This window comes from Dendrobium catenatum, unplaced genomic scaffold (assembly GCF_001605985.2).
Source record: "Dendrobium catenatum unplaced genomic scaffold, ASM160598v2 fragScaff_scaffold_365, whole genome shotgun sequence".
Taxonomy (NCBI): Eukaryota; Viridiplantae; Streptophyta; class Magnoliopsida; order Asparagales; family Orchidaceae; genus Dendrobium; species Dendrobium catenatum.
This window is the reverse complement of record NW_021318827.1, coordinates 465,765-485,978: the sequence shown is the minus strand read 5'-3', so window position 1 is coordinate 485,978 and position 20,214 is coordinate 465,765. Positions and strand designations below refer to the sequence as shown.

General features: G+C 35.1%; 1 protein-coding gene across 3 annotated transcripts; it reads left to right on the top strand.

Moving 5' to 3' along the window:
- The first annotated feature begins 14,479 nt into the window (after window positions 1-14,479).
- On the top strand, window positions 14,480-17,818 carry LOC110113893 (protein indeterminate-domain 7). Of its 3 annotated transcripts, none has more exons than XR_003700327.1 (5): window positions 14,480-14,889; window positions 14,989-15,125; window positions 15,533-15,932; window positions 16,224-16,976; window positions 17,109-17,818. XR_003700327.1 is itself a non-coding variant. In XM_020846607.2 (5 exons), the coding sequence occupies exons 2-5, from the start codon at window positions 14,996-14,998 to the stop codon at window positions 17,114-17,116; spliced, it is 1,197 nt and encodes a 398-aa protein (XP_020702266.1). In that variant the 5' UTR covers window positions 14,480-14,889; window positions 14,989-14,995; the 3' UTR covers window positions 17,117-17,818. The 3 variants fall into 3 exon arrangements, 1 of the variants encoding a protein (XP_020702266.1); XR_002305197.2 differs by having other exon boundaries at window positions 14,986-15,125; XM_020846607.2 differs by having other exon boundaries at window positions 16,224-16,882.
- The last annotated feature ends 2,396 nt before the right edge of the window (window positions 17,819-20,214 follow it).

Below are 20,214 nucleotides of genomic sequence, written 5' to 3'. Positions count from 1 at the left end.
TTTTAGATGGCACAGTTTTTCTTTCTAATAAAAAATCTAGTTCAATTTAACAATTGTTATGAAATTAAGATATTTCTAACCTTTCTAAGAAAATATATCTTGTATTTATAATGATTAAAGTCTTTTTGTCACATCAAGACTCCTCGTTACTCTTGCCATTGGTTATTGATTCTATTTTGTGGATAGTTCTTCTCTATGTTAGAGAGAAGTTCCTATTCTCTAATATCTAGAAGATATACTCACAACTAAGAACCTTTTTTAAGAGATTAAAAGAGAATGGAGTTTGCAAAAATATTAAAAAAAAATTGCCATATATGCCAACAAAAGATGCGCAATGACAGCCAAATTAAAAAATAATAAAAATTAAAAAAGAAAGATGCCAAAGCGCTAATCAATTGACAAGAGGCATAAAATGATCCCACCAAAAGCAAGCTCTCTTTCTCTTTCAATCTTTTAAACTTAGAAGATTTCATGTATCAAAGGCTTGATTTGAGTGTTTTGTGATTGTGACAAATTTACTTTGGTACATTATTCTATAAGATATTTTTTTTCTGAAACCAAGTGATGAATGGATCTTTTTTTTTCTCATATCCAATTAAATTTGAGTTTAGATCATTGATTTCAAAGAAGATTCTACCCTAAAAGAAAGATCCGAGCTAAGGGTAACCATGACGGTATATTACTGTTTTTAAATTTTCTGATTGATTCATTACTTACAAATTTTTTTTTAAAAAATTCAATCACATGGAATACATAACTATCATGTCATACCTTGGTTTTAAAAAAACAATTAGTTTTCCTCCTTCTTTTGAGATGTCAAAAAGGGGGAGAGGAATCCTTTGTATGCTTGCACTTTCGATTCCATTTTTAAACTACTGTTTTTAAAATAATTGTCAAAGTTTTCCACATCAAAAAGGAGGAGATTGTTGTCAAATTCGGTTTTATGGATTATGTTTGATGATTAGCAAACACTCTTGCTTCTTTTCGACTGCCTTTTACTACTCATTTTCAAGATTCAAAGATCGGACGAAAAACAGAATCAGCTCAAGACTGGGTAGATTAGGGTTGAGTCAGTCTGTAATTTTCTTTTTTTCCTTTCTTGAGTCAATTGTAAATATTGAGTGACCTGATGTTAAGTAACCCTACACATACACACTTGAGAGATTTAGAATTTCTATTTTTACTCACATTGTCCCAGACGATATTTATATCGGCCTGGACGATCGAGTTCAAAATAGAAGTTCTAATCAGGATTTCTTAATTAAGGCAGCCGTAATGAACGGATTGTCCTGGACGATACTTGTATCGGCCAGGACGATATGCTCAAAACTGAAATAAATAACCTCCATAATCAATTTAGATATTCTGTATTTTTGGAAATCAGCCCGGACGATCGCAAGATCGGCCTGGACGATATTACACAATTATGCCTAAATTGATCCAGGAATCAAGGAAGTAATTAAGGATGATTGATACGATCCCATCGTCCTCGATGATCTCAGGATCGGCCTAGACGATCTATTCAAAAAACCCTTAGTTGCTCCTGGATGATAAATATTGGCCAGCACAAATTCAGGGCGATATTCTGGCCTATTAGGACTAGACAGTTTGAATTCAGGGCGATGCTCTAGATGATTTTTCTCTGATTTGAACTTATCGGCCGGGATGATCGTGAGATCGGCTTGGACGATCAAGCCAATTTTAAATCGTCCAGATCATCTTCAGGGCGATGTTCTGGCTGATCTTCTGAGATTTGAACTGATCGTACAGGACGATATTATTATCGTCCTGGACGATAAAGTCGGAAACTTGCATTTATTGAGCTCCTTTGAAGCTCTTCTATTTAAGAGCTCTTGTTCAATATTTTTGAACATCTTTTGGCTGCTGTCTTGACCTGAGAAAATCTAAAGGAGAGAGAGAGAGAGAGAGGGAGAGGGAGAGAGAGAGGATCTTGTGAGGGGGAGCTTGTGAGGGAGTTCACAAGGGTTGCTCCAAGCATTGTTTCTACTTCATCTTCCCTAGAGTCTCTTGTCCTTGGAAGGGTTAGGAGAGGTAAGCTTCAGTAATATATCGAGGTTCTCTGTCTGCTTTAGGAGGAAGCAAAAGGAGTGGGGTTCTCTGCCTTGTTAGGGGTGGCAAAAATGAGGTGTTTTGGGCTTCTCCGCCTAGTTGTAGGGGCTAAAGAAGAGTCACGTTGGTAGTGCAATACTTGAAGGGGTCCTTCGGGGAGTGGACGTAGGTCAAGTTGACCGAACCACTATAAAACTTTGTGTTCTTTTTACTGCTTCCGCACTTGTTCTTCCGTGGTGACTTTGGTTATTGATATTTATTCTTGGTTTTAAAGAATTTTTTTTTAAAATACCAATGCACCCCCCTCCTCTTGGTTAGCCTCGGGATTAGTTCATAGGGCCTAACATCCCTAACGAACTTTCACCGTTCGCCCGTTCAAACCATGGACGCGGTTTGCAATCACGCAATAATGATTGCACTAACGCGCAATTATTGCTGCATGATTGCGGGATGATTGCCCGCGGCGGCATCCCACTTATCCACGTAGACAAGGCCTTGGAGCCATCTGATCTTGCGCAGTTTGAGACAGATGATCCAGATGGCATCGGACGGGCGAACTGACCAGGGACTCAAGCCATGCGGTCGTTTCGAACCACGGGATGGCGGGATCCATACCATTAATCAAAAGATCAACGGTCCAGATCCTGCCCAGTTCGAAACTAGCGAAACCCGAAACCCTAACTTGTTTTTTGACGTTTTCTCTTGGTTGGGTGCACCAAAGTTTACTAAATTTTAAACACATGCTTTATGCATGAAGATAATTCTTGGGGGGAAAATCGCATTCTAAAATGCGTTGTACAAGAAGTTATTTAGATCTAAGTATTCTATCTAGGGTTTGAGATATACCTCAATCCACATGGTGGATTTAGTATATATTGGGTTCTTTGAGCTTGTAGACTATCCACGAATAATGTTGTAGAAGATCCCTCAACCTCCCAACGTCTGGATCAAGCAAGAGAAGCTTTGGAACGTTCCTAGGCTCGGTTTGCCAGAGATCTCACCATCAGTGAGCTTTGGATGTCGGGATTTGATTGAAAGAAGTCAAGGGAGGTGGTAGGGGTGCTCACACGAAGTCTCAGAACCTAAGGAGGTCTAGAGAGAGAGAGAGAGTGAGAGCAAGCCAAAAGTCCTTAAAATGCCCTAATTTCTTCTATTTTAACTCCTAGACCCATCATGGACAGTTGGGAAGAGATTAGGAGCTTAATAGAAGGGAAACCATGCTATTTAGATCGTGGTTTGGATTTGAAATCCATAGAGAGGGTTTAAATGCAATTAATGGGCTCTTAATGGTCTTAATGGGTCAAAATTAACCCAATAAGACTTAGGTTGACCAAGTCAAAGGTTGACTTGGTCAACCTAGTCAATTATGCCCAATGGGGTGGGGGTTTGAGTCGAAGATGAGGATTGGAATTGATTTGAAACGGATTTGGACTCAAAAGGGCCTTAATGGGTCAATTTGACCCATTAAGATCTAGGGTTGACCAAGCCAATGTTTGACTTGGTCAAACCAGTCAACTAGACCCAAGGGGAGAGTGGATTAAGCCACGAGTGGGTTTGAATACATTAGGACTTGATTTGGGCTCCTTAGGTCAGTTTGGGTCAATTTGGGTCAACCCTGGTTGACCTGGTCAATCATCTTGACCCTGGACCTGGGCCTGGGCTCAACATACTTGGCTTGACTCCCTGAACCCATTGGGATGGATCCTGGGGTCTAGCTTGGTCAAATTTGACCAGGTCAACTCTTTGACCTTGGTCTGGGGAAAAATAGGTTAACAATCCCCAGGGTTGACCTGGTCAACCATCTTGACCCTGGACCTGGGCCTGGGCTCAACATACTTGGCTTGACTCCATGAACCCATTGGGATGGATCCTGGGGTCTAGCTTGGTCAAATTTGACCAGGTTAACTCTTTGACTTTGGTCTGGGGAAAAACAGGTCAACAATCCCCATATAAAATTTATTAGAGATAACATGATTGAGCTAATGATTAATTTTGCATACTTTCTCATATACCCCTTAACATGAGGAAATTAATTTTAAGTGAGAATTATATATTATTTTCATGAAGTTGGATAGAGATTACGTGTGTTATAACTCAAAATTTTAATATGAATCAATATGAAAATTTTTGTTATGAGTGCTACAGATCGAGTTGCACTTATGGAGTGATGCGGCACTGCGCTTGTGGAGCATAAAAGCACTAAGCTTTACGATTTTTTAGAATTTAAGTGGGCACTACGTTGTTGATGTATGAAGCGCTACAGTGCTGTGTTTGAAAATCTATTTATTTTAAAATAACTTTGTGAGGCCTATGCTATTATCCTCAAATTAACTAGTTGTGAGTTGCAGTTGATCGCAAGGGAGGAAAACTTCATCATCTTATAATGGCATGATCTATTGGACCTTATATAAGAATTGAATATCTCATTTTGGTTCTCTTTACCCTACAAATGCATGCAATTTTATATGGATGAGCTTGAAGCACTTTCTGAAGTTGTTTTATGCTTACTAGAAATAAAAGTAAAAGGTAGCTAGCCGAAGCACTTGATTGAAAAATTACTTCATATATAACATATTGATCTTACGAACATTGTGTATGTTTCCCAAAGCGTGTGATGGTGGGATAGTTTCTCATAGATGACACCAAATGGTTATGTGCTAAAAGATTTTGTTACTGTGAAAGATGATTTTTTTTCTTAGCATTATACAAAGTTTCACACACATAGATAAAAGGGATCATAAGAGGCACAAGAGTTCTGATGGGGAAAGCCATAATGGGAAAAAACTATGGGATATGACCTAGCTAGCTAAAATAGTCCACTATATAAATTGAGATTTATAGATATTTTACTTTTCCCTCAAGTGGAGAAGATATATTACAAAGCATAGACTATTGTTATAATATCTTATGAATATATTGGAGAATGTTGGAAGTACCATAAGGAATGTCAAACATTGGTGTCATTCGATGGCCAATAAAGGTATTTGGTTGATGATAGTTAGGCAAAAATGAACATCAACATTAGTTAAGATCAAACAAAATTGGAACTTGGAAGTCCATACGGAGAACAGAAGTCCATATTCTAGTTTCATAGAAATTGGAACTTAATTATATGGATCAGCCCTTATGTTTCGCTATGATAGGGTTTGGTGGTGTGTGCCGTCTCCTTCGTTGTTCCGTGGTTCTCTGGCCGTCTCAAGGAAGATTTCTCTCCTCTCTCTTTCATTTTTCTGAGTTTTTGTTAGTTATGGAAGGCAAAAGGTTGTTGGATCCTAGTTTCTTGTCTGGTTTACCTTCTTCTCGGTCTTTTCATGAGGCTTTAGCCAGCTCTTCTCCTGCTTCGATCTCTTCTTTCCCTGATCTTAAGACCTCGTCTTTTAGGGGGCTTCCTTCACTTTGGATTTCGGATGAGGAAGTGCTATCCCTAGAGGCCTCTTTTGAGTTTGTGCTTATCGGAAAAATTTTGACCCATCGTTCGTCTTTGGAAGCGATTCATATTTTTTTTTTTTCAATCTCAAACATAATGGAGTTTTTTCTGTCACTGTTCTTAACTCCAAACATATTCTTATCAAGTTGGAAAATGACATGGATTATTGTCGAGTCTTCTCTCACGGTTCATATTTCGTGAACAATTGTTTTATGAAGGTCTTCAAATGGTCCCCTACCTTTGACATTGATGTGGAATCCCCTACTATCCCAATTTGGGTTTCCTTTCCTAATCTGAGGCCCACCTCTTTGCCCCGAGAATCTTATAAGGGCTTGGTTCCATGTTTGGTAAACCTCTGAAAATCGATCAGGCGATGTCCACTGGTTGGCGGCTTTCGGTTGCTAGGGTTCTTGTGGAATTAGATGTAACCAAGGTTTACCCTGATAAAATTTGGGTTGGATCCAAGACTTTGGGCTATACTCAATCGGTTATTATGGATCTCTTCCCTTCTTATTGCTCTCATTGTAAATCCCTGGGTCACTCTAAACTTGATTGCCCTGTTCTTCACCCTCCTCCTAACCCTAGGGCTGCCCCTGCTGTTGCGGAGGTGCCTTCTGTTAATTTGGATTGTGATTTCCCAGATTTCGTTCTTCATGCGGCTCCTGCAGTTTTGATTAATGGAGAGGGTGGATTGGCTGTTAATACTTCTATTGATAGTTTAGAGGATGAAGTTTGTGTTTCTGGTATGCCTTTTCCTTTTCGGGATGGTTTATTGACTCCGGTGCTTGTGGTGCACTCTTTAGATTTGCCTGCTCGCGCTTCTATTTCCCTTGTTGTGGTCAATTTGGATATGATGATGTGGATAATGCTGTGGACATTGTTGTGCCCCTCTCGGGCGGTGGTGTTATTGATGTTGTCGCTACCGCTCTTTTATCCCCTGATGCTCAACCTTTTCATCCTCAAGTTATTAACTTGGCCTCTCAGGAACATCTTGTTGTCGGCCCACGTGAGTGTCGTAGTGCGGAGGCTTTTGATCATGTTGGTTCCTTATTGTCTGGGAGGTCTGCCCCGCCTGTTTTGGAAGGTATTAATTTAAATCCTTTGATTTTGAATTGCCCGAATGTGAATATTTTTTTCCTGTTAATTTGGGTGCGGGTGTTTGTATGGTTTTCTGCGCCTGCTCAGGTTTTGAATGACTGTTTAGTCAATAACAATTTTGTGGATGCCCCTGTTAATTTAATTGATCTTCAAGGCTTAGTGTATCATGTAGGGGACAATTCGGACAATGATATTCATGTGGATTTGGGCTGGCTTCATGTTTCATCCGAGAATGAGTTTGATTCTATTTCGTTGGATTCAAGTGGGGATGACGACCCAGGGAATAACCCTTTTAACTTGTTACGTGATAAACGTCTTGTAACTATTGCTGCTCGTGGTAGGGCTCGTGGGAGGGGCAGACTAGGTCGGTGATGGTGTTCTTGCTGGTTGATTACTTGGTTTATTTGGCTTTTTGTTTGGCTATCCGGGGGCATTGGATCTGTCCCTTTGGGGAGCCCTTGTGGACTGCCTTGATGTTTGGTTTTTTCCATGGGCTTTGCTGCTGTTTTGGGGTGCCACTTCAAGCAATTTAATATGGAAAATGAGGAAGCAGCGCTGCTGCAAGCGTCGTGGATGGTCAAGGTTGGTTGGCAACGTTCCTGGGTGGCCCATTTTGTTGGCTTGGCTGCTTCTCATTTGCAAATTTATTATTTCCTATGGATGGCCCCTCCCTGGCAACCCGACGCTAGTATGAGTCCGCGGCTTTATATTCATATCCTCTTTTTCCTTTTTTGGGTTCTTGCTGTTCTACTTGTAACCTCTTGTTTTGGCTCGGTGTGGGGGCTTTGGTTGTACCCTTTCATTTTTAATAAAAGAAAGATCAAACAAAATTAATCAGGAAATTATGGGCGCTAATGATCGTTTGTTATTTTATTGAGGGAAAGTAGGTTATGGTGGTCATTATTGCTCAACATTTATAAGTAGGCCAAGCATTATGATTCCTTAAATCTGAAAACTCTTTGTATATCTCAATCTCTTTTAAGTTTGTAATAAAGCATATTTATAGATATTTTATTGATTTTTTTCTAATTAGTTTTATCAAAATCCTAAATAATCTACCCAACAATCTAGAATAAGCATGCTTACTTTTTTTTGTTAGTATTTGATCGAGTACCTTAATCATATTATAATTAAAAGATCTGGAACTCGTCATATTCTTCTCATCAAGATGCACGCCTCTACTATATATTTGTTGAAAATGAAATTAAGTTGATCTTGAAGTAAATTCTCAAAATTTTTAATTCAAATATTTACACGCTTTGAGATAAGAAAATTATTTCAAGATCCATGCATATTAATCAAATAAAATAATATACACATATTATCATGCATTTTATATAGTAATTTTTATTTTTTTTAAGATTCATTTGGGATGGCTTTCGTATTGTTTCTTAAAGAAACTTTTTAGTTAATTTGTTTTTAATTTTTGTACTAAAAAATTGTTTTAAAAAACAGTAAGAAAGCCGTTCTAAACGAAGACTAATTCAACTCAAATATTGACTTATCATCATTTACTTCTAACTTTGACTTAAATTAAGTTAAATCAAAGTCAAAATTTTTAATTTAAATCATTACTCTAATAGGACTTCAATGTCACCTTCTAGCGCAGCTTGATTGTTAAAACAATTGGACATTAATTAGAGCGCAGGCCATTTGTAAGATTTCACTTGAGAGTTGACTCCCAAAATGATTTTTAGTCTCACTAAAACACTCTGCCTCCACTAATTAATACATATAATTATTATATATTTAGGACTTTAGTTAGATGAAATCAATGCTAGCAAAGACCTATTATGCCTAATCTTTCATAAATTATTCCTTTGAAAGCTACTCTAAACGTGTATGTTTAGAAGGTAGTTGACAGTTATGACTGTGGAAAAAAAATGTAATAGGAGGTACTTCTATATTTTAATGCCAAATAAAATAAACAATAAAATTAAAAGATATTTTGAAAAGGTAAGAGAATGATTTTTTGTTTTTTTTACTGTATATGAAGAAAAATGTATGCGACTTTTTTTCTTTTTGGTTAAAACTCAGAGGCGAGCTTATGTATTAATCATCACAAAAAATACAAGGTCCTAAAGAGACCTTCAGTTCTCTACGACTCAAACGAGCTAAAAAAAATTCCAAAAAATGTCTATGAGCTAGTGGTCGCTGCTAATCACAATTGCAAAGCAACCTAATAGCAACCTAATAACCTTACTAAAAAATCGAACATGCTACAAATCTTACAATCCACCATTAACGTGCCACAAAGAAATGCAAAGAGCAGTAGTAGTGATAATATTCTATTTTAAAAGAGGATCATTTATTTTTAATCCAAATAATGATTTACAAATGAAAAAAATTCACACTATAAATAATATTGTCACTGAAGCTATATATTAGGTGAGGCTTGTTATTACAGAAGTAGTTATCAATAACTTCATTTACTATGATATTAGAGTAGCAAATAATTCACTCAAAGATTTTCCATGCACACACGGGTCATTAAAATCATGGCAAGTGCTTTAGAATATCGTAGAGAATTTTAAAAGGATATGATCTTGAAAGATTTAAGTGAAATTACAAAAGATGATAAGACAATGTTCTATATATTTATTTTTATGCCTTTCTAAGGGTTTAATCTTTGTTCAAATATGGCATCATCGTAGTTGACACTTGCATAATCATAGTACTGTTGTTTTACTGATTTATTAATTCTAATGATTGTTATTAATTCATAGATTCAATATTATAATTATTTCCTACTTTTATTATTGATCATCTTGAGTTTTATAAACGATAATCAATTATTGATAAGATTAATTTTATTAAGTGAACTAAGTATGTATATTGATTTTTCTAAAGCTCTGCCACCTGAGAATATTCTATCTAACTAAAGCACCAACCTTTAATTGCTAGGGCTTCATAGCTGCCACACATGATTAAGGCTCCAAGACTAGCTATCATTGCATCAAAATACATCAACTTATAAAGTTCACTCAATAACCATTTAAAACCTCTCAAAAATTTGAAAGAAAAGACTAAAAGAATCATTGTTGCTTAAGTCTTCCACATCAAAGTTCTTCTTTTCTTTCCTTCATTCTTCTCTATAATAATACTACCCATTAGAACATTTATAAAATGGCATCAGTAAAATATCCTACCATCATATTAGGATTTATACAATCAAATCACTTTAAACTCTGTCTTTTACCTTTTCTAGCTTTATGTTTTGTTTTACAACATTAACTTTCATTTTCTACATTTTTTAGTGAGTAAATTTGGTCATAGTGATTTGCTAACCTCTATCTCAAATCGCGGAACTCATTCATTAATAACCAAGTATGTTACTAATTTTTGTTATCAATATTTGACATTATTTATGTGAAACTAGTGAAACACCATTATGAAAAGAAGATTATAAGAGACAAAACTCCAACTCCAAATATCCTTCAAAGTAATCCTTGCGTATCATTCAATACTCAACTATAACATTAAAAAAAAAAAAACTTTATTTATAATACATTTATCAACTAGAACCAACTTGATGCTCACTTTTGAGACATTATAAGGACGTATTATTAGCCTCGCATGGCTCTTAGGATTTATTTTTAGTACCAACCTTCATATGTGAATTTTTATCTCTTTCATCCTTCTCTTCCCTTATATTGGGATCGTTGACACCCTGACATCCATGTACCTTTTCATTCCATCTCCTACTTCAATATGGTGTCCTTTTACGGTAGAAATTTTAGAGGAATTCTAACCTAATAAGTTGAAGCTTTTTATTTTGTAAACCTGCAATGGGAACACTAATAATCATATTAGTATGTGTGAAAATATGATGTCCTTATATAATATGTTTTCCACTAGCAAGTGCAAGGTCTTTACCAACACTCTAGGAGATGGTGATAGAGGAGTTCAATTCTCAACTACCTCCAATTTTTGCTCTTTCAAAGCATTCTCTCTCTCTCTCTCTGGTTTACCTCATAGTTTTTGAAAATGAAAAGAACAATCAAGGATCTTAAGTCATTCTTATATTTAACATTTGATGGAAGGGGCGTCCTATTGAGTAACATAAGTATTTTAATAAGTATAATATTAATGTTACTAATAATGAATAACATCGTGAAAGTTTTATTTATAGTGGGTCTACACCCAAGAGTTTCCAAGTTCCTAGCTAAGAATTAGTTATGTAATGTCATATTATTGTGTACATCATAAATCATTTGAGTCATGAAAATACATATCATTATCATCAACTTGGTGAATCTCCTATTTATTGATGCCATCGATAAAATAATGATGGTCATTAAGAATATCATGGATGTTATGGTAGAATATTTTTTGGAGAAATGATTCCTCAATGGAATCATAATTTTGGAAGTTATTTAAATATATTTTATTTATGTTGAAATTAAATAAAACTAGGGAATTAATGAGTAGTATCTAATGTAGTAAGTACTCTAGTACTTGCCGCTCCCTTATCTTTCACTCTTGTTGGTAAATTTGTGTTACAAAGATCGAACTTGGATGTCATTCGCAAATTTTTCCATACTCTAAAACTGTCGGGTTCTTTTAATGTTGGTTTGTTAGATCCCAGGCATATAGCTATACAATTGTCTAACGATTTAGATTATAGCCGTATTTTTTCTCGCCGATCTTACTACATCCAAGGTTGTCAAATGAGGTTACTTAAATGGTCATCGAATTTTGATGTGAGGGAGGAATCTCCCATTGCTCTGGTGTGGTAAGCTTTTCTGAACCTTTGCCTGCATTTTTTTAACACGCAAATTTTATTTGGTCTTGCTTCTGTTTTCGGTAGGCCTTTACAGACTAATCAAGCTACTGCATCTCTTTCTAGGCCGTCTGTGGCTAGAGTTTTAGTTAAACTAGATGTTACGAAAAAGCATTCGCAGGAAATTTGGTTAGGATCTGAGGTGAATGGTTACTTTCAAAGGGTTGAAATTAAAAATTTGCCTATATTTTGTTTCCATTGTAAGATGCATGGTTACGCGGTAAATGAATGTTTTTTGTTTACACCCGAACCTGCGTAAGGATAAAAGTACTTCCAAAAGCGCTGAGAACATTGTTAGCGAGGAATTGCATTTGTCGCTGGCTCAAACAGAGGTTAATACTGTTCCAGTCAATCTGGAATTAGGGGCTTTAAATCGTGAAAATGGTGGGGAAGTGAATGCCATTCCTGATGTTTCTTTATCTATTTTGCCTAAATTTGCTTTTAATATCTCTGATCCTTCTAGCAATGACAATGTTATTAAAGTTATCACTGATCTGATTCCCTCTATGACTGTTGTAGAAGCTGCTCCTAATATTTTAGAACAAGATAAGTGGATAAATGCTGAAACGGTTAACGGTTCGGATGGTTTGGTTGTTGTTCTTGATGTTGGGGATGTTGTCTCATCCAAACCCTTAGAAAATAACCATATTAGTGTTATGGATACTGATGGTTGTAATTCTGTTGTTAATCAAGTTGATCCTCCTCTTATTAATGTTGTTTCCGTTAATGCTTTGATAGACCTCCCCCCTCCTCAGCGGAACATCTCTACGGTGGAAGATGGTGTCCTTTTTTTGGAAGGTGGTAATTCTTCTCTAGATCCTTCAGGTAGTGAGTTGAATAATGAGTTACTTTTATCTGATCATTATCATTGTGATGCTTTTACTGATACGAAAATTCTGGCAAAATGTTATGCTAGAGAGGATAATGATTTGAGTTATTCTAAAGGCCGTGGTAAGAGAGGTAGAAAACCTATAAACATTATTTTGCAGTCCCCGAGGACTACCCGTTCTCATACTTCTCACTAATTTGGTTTTTTATGTTTAACGCAATTATTTGGAATGTGAGGGGGATTGGGTGTCCTTCCTTGAGAATGAGAGTTAAAAATATGTGCCATATTTATAATATTTATGTTCTTGTTTTGCCTGAACCTCTCATTTCTATGGATAAACTTTTGGATACTGCTAAAATTTTGGGTTTTAAGCATGCTTTTGCTAATGAGGCCAATAAAATTTGGGTTTTTTTGGAAAGATTTTGTTAGAGTTGATATTATTGGGAATTATGCCCAAGCTCTTCGCTGTAATATTGAATCTTCGAATTTTCAATGTGTTGCTTCTTTTGTTTATGCTGCCTCTTCTCGGTTTTCTAGAAAAATTTTATGGGAGCAAATTGAAAATCTTCATAGTGTTTGTAATCTTCCTTGGTTGGTTGGTGGTGATTTAATACCATTACTTGAGCAGGTTGGGGGTGCTCTCCCTATCTATCAATCTATGGAGGACTTTAATGATATGATTATGAATTATAATCTTATTGACATTGGCTTTTCTGGTAACAAATTTACTTGGCATCGGGGCCATTTATGGCAACGGTTAGATAGAGTTCTTTTTAACAATGTGTGGATTAATGTTTTTAATTCTACGAAGGTGGAGCATCTTAGTCGTACCCTTTCTGATCATTCTCCTTTGCTTATTAATGTCAAGTTTAATACTTTGGGCTTGTACTCTCAATTTAGATTTCAGAATATGTGTCTTACTCTTGAGTCTTTTCTTAATGTTGTTCAGTGTAATTGGACTGCCCCTATTTTTCCTGATAATTCTATTTCTGGCCTGGTTAGGCTTTGGGCCAAATTGAAAAGGTTAAAACTTGTTCTAAAATGGTGGAACCACAATATCTTTAAAAATATTTTTTCCAATATTATTTTGGTGGAAGAGAGGATTAAATCCCTTGAGGATAGCTATCAAATGGATCCCTCGGCTGCTAATTTTGCTTTTCTTAAGGAGGCCAAACGAGACCTTTGCAATCTTCAATGTCAGGCAGAGATTTTTTGGAAGCAAAAGGCTGCGGTTAAGCACTTGGCGGATGGGGATAATAACACTAAATACTTCCATGCCCTGGTTAATAAGAAGCGTGCTATTAATGGTATTCAGAAAATTGCTCGTGTGGATGGTTCCATTACTGATAATAGTGATGAAATTGCTAATTTGGCGGTTAATTTTTTTCAAAATCACTTTAATAAGGCTTTCATTCCTAGTACTGTTGATGGGCTTTCTTTTATTCCTAAAATTGTTTCTCAAGAGGAGAATAGGAGTCTTTCCTTGTGCCCTCTTTAGGAGGAGATTAAGAATACCTTATTTGATATGAATGCGGATTCTGTTGCTGGTCCGGATGGTTTCACTGTTAAGTTTTTTCAACATTCGTGGCATATAATGTGCTCTAAATGTATCAATTGTCTACTCTATTTTCAACTATAAAGATATAATTTATGGCGGAGAGCTAACAATCTGTTGTGAGACTATGGCTTCATTTGGGATAGCTTTTTTATTGTTTCTTAAATCAATTTTTTAGTACAAAATTTTTGTACTAGGAAGCTTCTTTAAGAAGCAGAAAGAAAACTATCCCAAACGATGCCTATATCTTTTTTCTTAATAAAGATTGAAACCCATCACATATATTTTATATGAGATATAAGGTCGGTTATATTATTATAAGAAGAGTTACTAAATAGAGAAATTATTACGTGCGGAGATCAGGCAGAGAGAACCGTTTGATTTGTCTTTGTGACAAATGTGATTTTATTCTTCATAAAGATAAAACAGAATGGTATTCTGCGCACAATCTTCGCATGTAATAATCTCTCCACTGAATGAAAGGGACTCTTGATTTAAAAATTATAATGAAAATATGCACCAGATTTTTTTTAAAGAAATGATTTAAAAGTTAAATGAAAATATGCGATAACAATTTGTTATAAAAATTGTATAACGAAAGTTGGATTTTCTGTTCATGGCCATCGGTCATACAGTCATACTGCTCATACCTCATGATCATAAATCATTGTCCGGTAAAATTTTTTATTAAAAAAAAAAAAAATCAGCAAAGAATATGTGATATGTGTGGCAGGGAAGCAAAAGACAAAGAACTACGTATACAGTGTTGTGAAGCTTGTGACCTTCAAGAGTTCGACAAAGTCTTCTCTTTCACATTTTGCTAGTTAAATTTCATCTCTCTCTCCTTTTTCTCGATCTTTCGAGCTTTGCTTTTTCAGTTCTTTTCACTGAGTTATAAATCATAAATTTCTCTGACTGGTTAGTCATGCAGGTTCCAGTAATAATATGATATCTTCCGCTTTAAATTTCTCCATCTATGGCAGAAGCTGTTATATGGTTTAATTAATTTGTTGTCTTCTTTCTCCTTTCAATATCTCATTAAGAAGGCTTGTCGACTGACTGCTGTTGATTTGTTTGACAATAAAGCTTTGAAGAAACAAGATCTCTTGCAAAAGATCTTGCTAGTGGTGGGGAACTTTCACAGCTTTAAGTACTTCACTTTTTTTTTTTCATTGCTTTCTTATAATATCATCGGACGCTTAAATTAAAAATTCCCTCTGAAGCAGCTGAAAGATGAAAGGGTTTGCAGTTAAGAAAACCCTAGACATCGATGTCTGTTCAGACCCCACAGCTTCTGACCACCAAGCCTGTCTCTCCTCAATACCAAAACCAACCAGGAAGAGGAGGATCCCAGGAACTCTAGGTCTCTCTCTCTCTCTCTCTCTCTCTCTCTCTCTCTCTCTCATTTGAGCAAAATAAAAAACATATTAATCTGTTTTTAATCCATACTTGCTCTTATCTTAATGATTTTATAAGAGAATTGGCTAACGATAACTAATTAAATATATTCAGATGATATTTATATTTGAGCTACAATATTTCTTTTAATTTAACAAGAAAACACTTTTTGTTGCTGTTAAAAACACTTATTTCTAGTTATATTTCTTTTTGTCATACAATTTATCTCACTCATTAAATTTTTTTTTTCAAATTATGTTTGCTTCACCCTTTTAAATTTCAGAGAAAAATTCAGTTAGTATTTCCTTAAAAAAATTCCTACTAGAATTCCAAGTGAATTACATATATACAATTTACTAAAAATGGATGCAGATCCAAACGCCGAGGTGATAGCCTTATCCCCAAAGAGCTTGCTAGCCACCAATAAGTTTATTTGTGAGGTTTGTGGGAAAGGATTTCAAAGAGACCAAAACCTGCAGCTTCACAGAAGAGGCCACAACCTGCCATGGAAGCTAAAGCAGAGACAGAACAATGAGGTCGTGAGAAGAAAGGTCTATATCTGCCCAGAGCCATCTTGTTCTAATCACTTGCCTTCTCGAGCTCTGGGTGACCTCACAGGCATCAAAAAGCACTTTTTTAGAAAGCATGGAGAGAAGAGATGGAGCTGTGATAAGTGTTCTAAGAAATATGCAGTGCTCTCAGATTGGAAGGCACATTCAAAGATCTGTGGATCAAAAGAGTACAGATGTGAATGTGGAACCATTGTCTCAAGGTATTTAACTGAACATGGCTAGGATTTATTATTATTATTATTAATTTTATGATTTGGTGTTGGATTCTTAATTTTAAGTGTAATTAATTTGTACGTTTTGCTGCTCTATATATAATTATAGAATAATTAACTTTAAGTACATAATACAGCACAGCACAAAAACAGAATAATGAAGTACACTAAGATAATAATTTCTAGGCTTAAATAATCATATTCCTCCTTGTGAACTATTAACATTTTCTCTTGCCAAGATAGTTCCAAGTTTTTTTTATTCATAATTTGTGGATGCAGGAGAGACAGCTTTATCACACACAAAGCCTTCTGTGAAGTATTGGCATTAGAGAAATACACAAGAACAATGAGTGCAAACCAGAACCTGCTTCATCTCCCTCATCCCACAGACTTGCCCAACTTACACATCAACAATAGCTTCTTTTCACCTGGCTTAAGATCAGAAATCCCGCAATGGCTACCATCAATACCTACATCATTCGGTCATCATCAAATAAGCAATCTCAATCATTCAGTCTACTCGTTAAATAGTCCAAGTCATTTCAAACCACCTCCTCTTCCGTCTGATCCAAACTTTTCAGCTACTGCATTGCTACAGAAGGCAGCGGAGATAGAGTCCACTATAAGCAGACCCTCAGAGCTGCATTCATGGCTTTCTTCAAATAGTCAGGAAATGAGTAATGGTGTTTTTGAACTAGGTTCATCAGTTTCTTCTCCTCTTCAGTTCCACCCATTTCCTTCTTGTTCAGGATTTGGTTCACCGTTTGAAGAGACAGTGGGAGGACAACTAATTATGAGTCCAAAGAGAGGGGAGAGAAGTGCTGAGGATTTCCTGGTAGGGAGGAATATTGTGGGAGATCAAGGTGGGAGAGATGAAACAACCAGAGATTTCTTAGGGCTAAGAGTACCCTCACATGAGGAGCTTTTCAGCTTATCAGGTATGGAGACTTGCATGGGCTCTTCATCATCCTTCGGGTAGCCAAGGAGAATATATATGAGCAGCCATGACTACCAACCAGTGCTACAAGCTAGGTCGAGCAATTTAATATTAAATATTAAATTTTAATCACATTTTTCATTAAAATGGTGACTAAATTGAGTAACACTTTTATCTTCAGAAGAAGAGATCTAAATATTAATGAAAATTTTTTTCTTTATCTGCAGAGATTTGAACAGTTCCATCTTCTCCAATAGGGGACTCAGATAAGAGAGAGGCCTGTACGCACCTGCAGTATGGGGAGCATTTCCATGCACAGTTAAATTTCTCCCTACTCCATTCTTAATTAGTTGTATTAAAGATCATCATTAATTTGACGTTAATTACTGTACATATCGATAGATCTTTGCAATGAGTTTACTGAGCTTTTTTTTTTTAAGTATATATTAAGGTTTTCACGTGCATGAACCTGACAAGGCATATGCAATGAAAGGTTGAACAGAACGAGCTTGTGATTTTATGTTGGCTGTATCTGATTTAGCTTAGTTCGTCGTGGTCTATGCCATCTGCTGTAGCCTTTAGAGTTCATATATGTATATAATTGTCAGGGGAATCAAATGGCAGAAAGGTTTTATTAATTGCATCAATCTAGTCGACAGCTACCTCGATGTTTAACCCAGTTTGTTGTTTGGTCATCTACTGGTGGTTTGATGTGTTGCTCAGTATGATGTTTGGTGCTCAATTCATGGTCTTTGTCTGTTCGGGACAATGGTGTGGAGGTTAGTTTGGTTATCTGTTGGTAGTTCTCTTGTGCTTTTGTGGCAATATTGATGAGTTCTCTTTGGGCTCCAAAGTTGGCTGGAGCTTGAGCTTATTCTTCGATAATTGTTGGTGCCTACATAAGCTTAAAGTTGTTTTGTATTTGGTTCATTTTTTGAGTGAGCTTTGCTTTACTCGTTTTAATTTGATAGGAACTTTGGCTCTTTAGGTTTTATTTTGAACTTTGTTAAGTACTTTTTGGGCTTTAGCAAGCATTTTATCCTTTATGAGCTTGTAATCTATTTTCTTAATCAACATATACGTAGGCTTCCCTGTGAGTTTTATTCTTAAGAAAAAAAAAACTATTAATTTTCTAGAAAAATATGTAGTGATTATAGTTATGGTTATGATAGAAGGAAAAAGTGTTTAATAGGTTTTAAAAATTGATCTTTCTTTTCAGTTTGGAATTGGATATAATTTTCGCTTAAATTTTTTTTGCTCGGATTATTTTAGGAATATAAGTTATAGTCACATATTCTGATTAATAGAGATTTTAATTTATGCCTTTAACTTTTGAGGGGTATTTACATTAATTCATAGCACTTCAATTTTTTTCATCGATATATTTCTCCTAAAGTTCACTATTCACATAGCATAAAACCTAGTCTATGGAGTTAAGTTAAATTAAAAAAAAAAATACAAACTAATGAAGTCATGATAAATCTCATCTCTGGCAAGAAAGGTCACCATATGTTCTCTCTAGAGAAGACAATATCAGGATTAATTAACAACATGTGAAGTAGAAAAGGAGTACATGAGACTTACATATTAGGGAAAAGAAGAGGAGAAATGATTTTAAGATTTTGTTGGATTTAAAGTTTACATTTTTTGCTATTTGGTAAGATTTGGTAAATCTTGCTTGTGGACGAGACCAAAATTTTTTACGATATGATGAGGAAGTCGTGACGATCTCAAGGACATTAAGTTTTCTTACGGTACTAAATGTTATTTTTATTATTATTATTAAAAGCTTTATGTGTAAGTAAGTTGTAAAATTTATATGTTGGATATTTAAATAACAAATTTTGAGTGCTATATACATAAACCCCATATTTTTATGCTAAAATGATATTTTTTAAGCACGCTTTTAATTTTGTAGTCATATTTTTTAGATGTATTTATATTGCTTCAATGATTAAAATTTTAGCCATAGTTTTGTATAAAATTATAGTTTTAATGAATTACTTTTATATATAGCTAGAAATATTTTAAAGAACCTCAAAATCATTTAGCTAGCCATAAGTCATAATTCAAAATTTTAAGAAAATTGGTAGAAGAAACAAAATTTGTAATCATACTTTAAGAAAAAATATGTGAGTTATAATTATTAGTCACATTCTAAAAAAGATGAGCAAAACTTCCATTTTTTTAGTGTTAAAATACTTAACTTATTTTCTTTTCATCCATTCCTAAAAAAATATATTAGCAAATTATATTCAATTTGCTCACCTCCCACATTGGCCCTAGTGTCTCCTCCCTGTGTTATGTTCATCCTGCTTGAGCCCAACTTGTTGCTAGCTAATCACTACCATATTGTGTCCAGATTGCCACATGTGTTCCCTATCATTTCCATATCTTTATTCATAAACTTGCATCAGCCTTAACAAATATATCGGTTTCTATCTATCTCTCATCATGTATGCTATCATGTATTTGACAATAATACATCAATCGCTATCATATGAATTATGCATATATGTATATGTCATATCATTCATACTAAGGCAAGACATTCGGCTATATATTATGTGGTGTTTGCTAGCTCATTCTATGACATCAATGAATCTTTTAACATATGGCTTTCATTTAAGAGTCATAATTTTCTACTCATCGGCAAAATCAATCAATCGATCTTAAGCTCAATCCAGGATTACACTGCAAACCTTTTATTTCAGGAAAAGTCTATCGGGAAACCCTCATGTTTAGGGAATTCAATCTATAACCAACCCTCATCAATCATATTTATCATTTATAGCTTGTCTTTCTTATTTACAAACTCATGTCACATTGTTTATACCATATCATTAATGATTATCACATAACATGTGCATATGCAATACAAATAGCAAAACATATAGTATGCTCATCAGTATACATGTATTATACCAAAATATATATTAGACAAGATGAATAGTAAATTTATGTGTATTATGTATTTCATATTCAGTTATAGTATACTGACTCATGGTCATTTGATACTTATTATTACTCTACTCATTAATTTCAGATAAAATGACGACATATATGTAAAACCAACCAATAAAATCTCAATATAAACCTTTCAAAATATTCAAGATAATTGTTTATATCATATATCAAAAGGTATATGGTAAAAATTTACTAAATTAAGAGATATTACAATTTTATAAATTTTGGGAGATATTAAATCTAAAAAAAAAGGATTCGAGTTACGTATCATGATCAGAAGAAATCTCATAACATATAATGCGAACAAAAAAGTCCTGAAAGACTCTCTCTCTCTCTCTCTCTCTCTCTCTCTCTCTCTCTCTCTCT

What these genes read in the sequence shown, in the direction of transcription:
- LOC110113893 (XM_020846607.2), top strand. Translation starts at nt 14,996, where the DNA reads ATGAAAGGGTTTGCAGTTAAGAAAACCCTAGACATCGATGTCTGTTCA. An exon ending in GAGGATCCCAGGAACTCTAG is followed by an intron (nt 15,126 to 15,532) that starts GTCTCTCTCTCT and finishes AAATGGATGCAG; the next exon opens with ATCCAAACGCCGAGGTGATA. An exon ending in TGTGGAACCATTGTCTCAAG is followed by an intron (nt 15,933 to 16,223) that starts GTATTTAACTGA and finishes TTGTGGATGCAG; the next exon opens with GAGAGACAGCTTTATCACAC.